Source organism: Aptenodytes forsteri, unplaced genomic scaffold (genome assembly GCF_000699145.1).
Source record: "Aptenodytes forsteri isolate BGI_AS27 unplaced genomic scaffold, ASM69914v1 Scaffold8, whole genome shotgun sequence".
Lineage (NCBI taxonomy): Eukaryota > Metazoa > Chordata > Aves > Sphenisciformes > Spheniscidae > Aptenodytes > Aptenodytes forsteri.
The window spans coordinates 12,924,965-12,932,862 of record NW_008796218.1 but is presented as its reverse complement, the minus strand read 5'-3'; the positions used below and the strand labels follow the sequence as shown (position 1 = coordinate 12,932,862).

The following is a 7,898-nucleotide window of genomic DNA, read 5'->3' as shown; positions in this document are numbered from 1 at the left end:
ACGCGGGTGCGGCCGGCAGCGCCATCGGCCCCGACATCCTCCCCGGCCCCACCCGCGAGCGGGGGCGCGGGCCTCGCGTCCTTCGCGCTTCTCCCAGGGAAGCGTGTAGTACGGCGTCTGCATCCCGTCTCCTCTGCAGAAGCTGCCTGCGTGAATGAGCTGCTTTGTCATTTACTCTAATTACGCTAATTTAGAAGACTGAAAGCTGGAGTGGGACTGAAGCCTGGCCCCCAAACGGGAATCCTTCAGGCAGTACCTCTTCCTGGGCCTTCATACGCAGTTATATGTGGACGCGAAGTAATGTAAACGTGCAGAGGTTTTTTACCTTTATGGTACTTATTTGCTTCTTTGTGCCTGTTGTCATCTGAGGTAAGAGCATCAGGCAAATGTTTTCCTGCACAGACTCTTTGGGACGCTTGTTCACAAGATTCAGCCTTGCAACCAAAGGCGGTACGCACGCTGTATTTAGTCTGGAGTTATTCTTTTTCTGAAGTTTGCATTATTTTTTGACTCAGGCAATGCTTGCAAGATAGAAATCCTCAGTTCAAATTGAGGCCAGTTCGGGCTTTTCCTGCAGTTGTCTAAGTTTTTATGGATCCGTGTTAAATTCTGCTACATCCTACATGGAGCTGGTTACCTTGACCAGCTTCTGATGCAGCAAAATGGTTTTAAGGCACAGCTAAAATTTGGTTATGATACACTAATTATACCCTTCATTTCTCTGCAGATTCTTAACCTTGTGTGAGGAGAACATATTATCTGAAGTAGCTCAGCTGTCTTAAAGTACCATTACCCAGAATTAACTTTTAAGCAGCTGTGCAGGTAAAGCTAATAAACGTACTGCTGATGTCAGCAACCAGGGGAGTCTGGATGATGTCTTGTGGGGTGAGGTTTGAGGAGACTGAAAGAGACAGATTTTTGAGAAAGAGAATAGTGAAAACTGGGGAAGACTGAAAGCATGGCCTCCAGGTGATGGGGATCGCCTTAAATCGTAATTGCCTGTCAGCATCCAGGCTGACCCTGGTCGTGCTGCTGAGGATTATGAGTGAATAATGACAGCATGGACAGAAAATCCTTGAGCCTGGGATGGTGTTCACATGGGATGGTGCGACTCATAGGAGCTGTTGGTAGTATTTGTTTTAAATTATGCAAATCTGAGGTCTGATAACTGAGAGCGGAGTTACGTATGGTGTTTTCCAGGTTGATGCAGATAACAGTAGTTCAGAGACAAGAAACACGGAGACCTGTGGTGCAGAGAATTTGTTTTGCATTATCAGTTGCTCTTCAATTTGACCACGGTTATGAGCATGCTAACTCTAGGTGAACCAGTGAGTTCTGCTTCTAGTTTAGTAGAGAATGCAATTTCAAGTGTAAAATAGCAGCACAGGGATAAGTGTCTGCCTGAAAATTTTGAGGAGGCAAGGGGATAAAAACTCCTGGAACTCTTGGTGGTAATTTAGTCTCCATTAATTTGAGATTAGCATCCTACTTTTATTGTAAAAATGAAAAAAAAAGAAATAACAAGGCAAACCTCTGTCAAGAATTGAAAAACTGTACTGAACACGATAAGAGAATCCCTGTTGTGTGATTGATTCCATTAAGCATCTTCAGTAACCTCCTAGAATAAGAGATGTGTTTTCTGCAGTGGCCTGGCACCATCAGCACCAGGCATTTGGATTTGTTTTTCTTACCAGCAGCTCAGCTGTCTTGGACTCCAGGTTTTTTGAGACATAAAGTCATATTTCTCTAGCATTTAATATCGTGTCTTAACATAAAGGTTTTGGGAAAACAGCGGTATAACCCAGTAGTTATAGTTGTGCAAATCACTGAGCAGGAATGGAAATGGTCATTTTGCCCAGTTACACCATTTATAGATACGCTTACTAGTAAGGGGGGAAGAATGTTTTCTTTGTCATCGAGTGGGAAGGTAGTAGTTGGCTTCTGTGTGGTACTTTTAAGCGTGCAATTGCAGGATTTTCCGAAGATGATATGAACGGTTCCGAGTTCTTCACTGCCATTTGCAGGCTCACCTTAATGTTCTATATGTGCTCAAGGTGCAGAAAAAGGTAAAGAAAAATCACTTAGAAATCAATTAGAAATCAGGAATAACACACAGTTTCCAGACAAATCCACCCAACCTATGGATGTCTTTCCTTACAGTGCCCTGGAAACATCAGATCCATCAGACTGGGGTTTCTTGTTCATGTGGCAGCTAGGGGCTTGCTAGTGCTACTTGAGGAATATTTCATCCCAGCTCTATGCCTTTTGTCATCCATTGTTCCAGGAAGGAGGAACGCCAGCACCGGGCTGCCTTTGTCATTCCAGCAGGAGCTGGTAGTTACCCTCTTCCCCCTTGCTGGTTTGGAGTGCTGGAGGCTGGTAGTCCCTGGGAGGGTCAGAGTGGCTGGGTGCTGCGTCTATGACCTGCAGCTGGATAGCCTGACCATCCAGGTCTTGCACGGTGCAGGTGAGAAAGAGGGGGCTCGATGTGCCTGACACTCACCTGGCACAGAGGTCCCAGCTGGGAAGGCTGAGCACCGTAATAGAAGTCATGACAAATCCCCGGTTGGTGTGAAATGCCTTATTGGAGTAGGCCGGTGAAGACATGCCGGGTGGCCTCTGTGGAGAACTTGACCCAGAATACTCTACCACCCCACTGATGCAAATTGGAAAAAATCCTACCAAAGGGAGAAGTTTCTGCTGTGATGCTGTGTGTGTGGGACAAAAGTAGACTTGCAGATCTGTTTAATTTTTGTATCTAAGAAGAAAAACTTCTAGAGGGCATGCTGTAGCAGATATTTTAAATCATTGTCATCTGGGTTTTCATTTTAATAATGACACCATTAAATTACTAACTCAGGGAAAACAATAAACAGCCCTTTTATTGTTACAAGTTTTCTCTCGGTACGTGGCTAACCCAAACAATTGCTTCACAGCAAACACAGAAACAGAAGTTTAATGCAAACACTGCGGTGTATTTGAAGAGTAAGTGCTTAACTTCACCACAAGGGAAATCTTTTTGCTATAACAATTTTTACAGCCTCCTCTTGCATAACCAGCAAACTGAATAATACTAGGGCTGGAGGGCCCGATTCTCTCCTAATTAACAGTGGTGTTATGCAGGTACAAGTTCATTGACTTCAATAAATAGACATAAATGAAAGAGCTGAATATGTCTGGAGTCTTGGGGCAGAGTAACAGTAGACAAAATAGATCTGCATATTAAAAAAGCTACATATGATGATTTTTATTAATATTGAAAAGTGTCCAGTAGAATCGTTTCCTACCCTAAACGTATCCAAGGCTCCTGCTGCAGCCTGTGAAGGAGATCCTCCCCTCTGTGGCATGCGGTGCTGTTTCATATTCTGGCTATTAGGACTGGGAGTGTTTCAAGGGACTACTTTGTGATGAACAATAGGTTTGACTGATGACACTAAAAACTGAAGTCTCGTGGAACAGGGGTACCACTGACAGCAGTGTAGGCTTTCTCTGTCTGGTAGTAAAATTTAGGGCTGCCACCATCCATGATTCTCCCAGCAGCATCGTGTTTAGTGAATTGTATGTAGCAATGGTTGTCTGTAAACAAAAGCATCGGTTAATCATAAAATTAATGCCATGAAAAGTAGTCTTGCTGAATGTAAATACTGATGGTGTAACATCCATGTTGGAGCTAGTTGCTGAGGCTCTTTTTGTAGTCAGTGGAGAGAAGTAAGAGTTCAGTTCCTCTCATTCTAAAGCAGGTTTCTGACAAGGTCAGCTGAATTGTGGCCCAGATGTGCTGACAAGGTCAGCTGAATTGTGGCCCAGATTTGGCCACAAACTGTTTGTTAGTTAGGAGTGTTAGGGACAGTGTGTATGATGTTCAGGTGTGGGTCACTACGGTACATGTCCGAAGTTAGGCGAGGTGAACCCTGCTGTACAAGCTTCTCGCATCAAAGCAAAGGTGCAAATTCCCATTCGGCTTATGGCCTTTGCCATTGTAACATAAATGGCATGTAACTCACCTCAGTAGCTTCCAGAAGTTTTTTGGGTTTTTTTTATATCTAGAAATTGTGTCTGGCAGGATTGGTTGCATCTGTTTTTTTTATATTGACCTTTTGTTCCAAAGCATTTACAAAACTTGCTGTCATGGATTTAGAAGAGATTCTGCTTGACCTGCATTTTGTGTGACTGAGTTATCTATTACCAGGTGAACAAATACCAGTTAAGCAACATCTGTGATAGGAAGACAATAAACTCACCTCAGTTTCTTGCCATAAAAGAAAATTCTGAGATGTTTTTCTATTACCACTAGTGTTATAAGGAGTCCCTTAGAAGCAAGTTCCTATTTCTTAATTGAATGGTAAAATAGATGCCTAGAAACCCTTTGAATCTGGCAAGCTTCGCATAGGACTTTAAACTTAGTGACGAATCTTTCCTGAGAGACAGTCATAAAGTAAAGGCTAAATATTTTTCCCTGCCCCTTGTTTTGCCATTTTGAAGAAAAATGTTCATAAGTTCATACACAATGTCTAGGTAGTTATAACCTCCATGCTAAAGTTAAAAGAAGAAGAGCCTTTGCTTAGGTTAGACACTAAGCATGTGAGTAATACTTAAATTATTTGGTAAGCCACTTAAGTAAGATTAGAAAATGGTGTACAAAACCAGTACATGAACTACTGGATGGATGGATGTAATGAATGCATGAAATACATTATGGACAAACTATGTAATGAACTATTTAGGTGGGTGTATTAAGTATATCCAGTTGTCAGAAATTCCCCTGTCCCCCTCTGGTAAGCCGGAGGAGCTTTCCGGTGGCCTTAAACTTCAGAAGCAAATTCTGGTTCTCATGGTCTTGTCTTAAGCAGATACCTACAGGAGTACCTACTTATATTTAGTACACAGAGAAAAGCATCCGTATCCCCAAAGGAGCTGGGTAGTTGGTTCTGGGAAGAGTGCTCTGTGCTTGAGTTCCTTATACTCTGAAAGACAGGTGGAATAAATTGATCTGACCATTTATGTTGCTTATATGCTTTCTAGTGGTGTTCTTAAATTCAAGTGGGTGTGAGTGCCGTGCTTTGTGCTGGACACTTCAGCATTGTCCAGATGTCAGGAATTTTCTGATCTTGCTTACCCTATCATGCCTTACAAGTTTTCTGGTGTGCAGCTATCTGTTCACCAATCTTAGGTAAACTGGATAAGGGGTATGTGTGAGGGTACTCAATTCTGCCTTCATCATGCTGACTTTGGATATGGGTAGTATTAGCATTTTAGGGATTCAGGTAGCTTCATATGCAGAAGGGCAAGTATCAACAGCCTCTGAGTTGCCTAAGCAACTAGGCAATGGTTTTGTGACTTGTGCTCCTGCATCTTAATTGTCCTAATTCCATCTAAACTGTATTTTGGTTGCTTAAGTGTATTTGTGGATCTGACCCATTACCGTCAGGTAATCCACTGCCTTGAACAGCGAACTACCCTGAAACCAGTACAGATGTAGCAAAAGTTTTTACAGTATGTTAAAATGGTCGTCCTCTTTTTTTTTTTTTTTTTTTTTTTGGAAACTATATATTCTAAAGTTTCAGTGTATTGGAAACCTCATTGTCTTCCAGTACTTGTCTTTTGTTTCAAGAAAATTAGAATAAGTATCCAATTATCACGTGTTAAAATCCCTAAAACATACCACATCTTTGCAGTCATACATAATAAAACTTTGTCCAAGAAATCTCAGAAGGAGACTGCAGCCAGTCTTGCTGTGTAAATATTTTTACAGTTAGGAGGAAAACTGAGTTACTTGAATAATGCTTTGGAATTAAGGTAGATGTATACATATATATATTTACATATGTATGTTTGTGTACATATATATAAAAAAAAGGAAAGATATTCAATCTGGATATAAAAGAGGTTTAAGTCTGTACGCACAAAACTAGCTGTGGCTTGGACTGCATTGCAAGTGAAGGTTGGTAATTACTGGGTTCCGATGGGACTACTGTGCACAAACGAGAGAAAGTAGAAATCAATGTTCTCATTTGCTATACTCAATCAAATGAAATAAAACCAAAAGGAGACACAAGGGTCCTGTACAACCTAGTTCTAACTTGTAGCAAAGGAAAAAAATAAAAAAAAACCTTCTGACAACTCCAGTAGGTCTTAGTGAGTCAAAATACTGAAACCAATGAGTTTTTTCCTGCGCAAAGACAACTGGGTAGACTTTGGTCCTGGCAGGGCATCAATATTTTGCCCTGTGAACTTAAGAACAAAAACAACAGAAAAAGATACTGAATAAATATGCAATATTTGAAATGGTTTAAACACTCTATTAAAAATATATGTAATGATTTATTGTTTCAGGGGGAGGCCAAGTATTTTTCTGAATAAGAAAAACATTAGACCAGAACTTCTTTTCTAATTTAAGATTTGGATGCGTCATCTTTCTGCAATACAGTATGCAGCTAGCTTTAAATAAAAGAGTATATCTATAGAAAGCAGCCCGGCTGTGAGAGGGGAAAGGAGCTCTTGCAGAACTCTGTTGCCATAGCTAAAGTCATGTTTACAAGAGATGGATTCTGTGTTCTCTTTTCCATAGTAGCCACAGCAGGAATTAAGGTGTTTGTAATTTAAAGCTTTAGCTTTTGAACATGGTTAGTAGCAGCTCCTGCTTTTGATTTGCGGAACTCATCTTGAGGTGTCTTTTTAAAAGAGACTATTTGTGTGATACGTATTGAACTGACTACGGAAACAAAAGATGGCCAAGATGATGAATCAAACTGAAGCCCTGCTAAACGAAGGGATTTTTTTAATAGATGGGTCTGAATACACGTTCAGCGCCTCAAAAAATGTAAGCGACAGATAATGAATGTTCCTAAAGGTTTAGGCAGGAGGAAGGGAGGGGAGAATCATCTTAAAATGGTCTTTCTGCTATACTGACTCCTTCAGTAACGAACTGCTCTTCGTGGTGTTTTAGGAAATCCACGAAGGCCGCCTCTCTCCGACGATTTCATTAAAGAAGCCAAAATGTGGAGGGCGGTGGCTAACGTCCTGCCGAGGGCCAAAGTCCCCGGAGGCAGGGCGTGCTGCCTGCCGCCGGCGCAGAAGGGCAGGAGCCTCCTCGCCGGGGCCACTCGGCATCGCTGGCGGGGCGCCGCGCCGGGGGTCCGCGCCCGGCTGCTCAGCATGAACCCGGGGATACAGAAGGTGGAAGCTTTGGATGCGGGTCATTTCGTCCGCGTGGAGTGGGAGGACGGGAGCGAGAGCCGCTACCCCTGCGTCTGGCTGAGGGACAACTGCCGTGTCCCCGCTGCTGCCTGCGCTCGGCCGGGGCGCGCAGGCTGGTCTTCGAGGACCTGGACGTGAACATCGTGGTGAAGGAAATCGCTCTGGCAGGTAGAAAAAAGGTATTTGAAGAAAACCTTCGTTCGCCCTCTCGTGAAACTTGTCCAACAATGCTTGTTAATCTGTAAATTAGAGGAGATCCTAGGTTATACTGTAATCGCAGCTTGTCTATCTGCAAACCCTATCGTGTATTTGCAAAGCTTTTAGGAATAATTGCAATTTGGGGAACTCAGATCTTCCCACCTTTATATGAAACTTCACTTTATAGAAGTTATGCAGAGGTGCAGAAACCCAGGCTTCAGTTTTTAGAATATAATTGTGCTTTTTAAAATTCTGCTGTATATTTCTTCATCACCAGATGCTGAAAAGAAAATACAGGCATTCCCCACGCATTTAATTACACTTACCCTTTTCTTTCCTCTTTATTCTACAAGAAATGGCTTGAAAATCAGGAAAACAAATGCAAAGTGATGATGACCTTAGTCCATAACAATTTATTAATTGTTATCTATATATGGATTATATCTATATAATCCATATAGATATATAATTTATGTAGATATTATAGATAATCCATATATAGA

At 42.0% G+C, this 7,898-nt stretch overlaps 1 protein-coding gene across 1 annotated transcript in view; it reads left to right on the top strand.

Annotated features, from left to right (window-relative positions):
- Nucleotides 1-6,925: 6,925 nt before the first annotated feature.
- BBOX1 (gamma-butyrobetaine hydroxylase 1) overlaps nt 6,926-7,898 on the top strand; it is a 37,666-nt gene continuing 36,693 nt past the window's right edge. The window contains 2 exon segments of the mRNA XM_009288869.2: nt 6,926-7,267; nt 7,270-7,376. Of these exon segments, the coding sequence (XP_009287144.1) occupies nt 6,997-7,267; nt 7,270-7,376 (378 nt within the window). The 5' untranslated portion in view covers nt 6,926-6,996.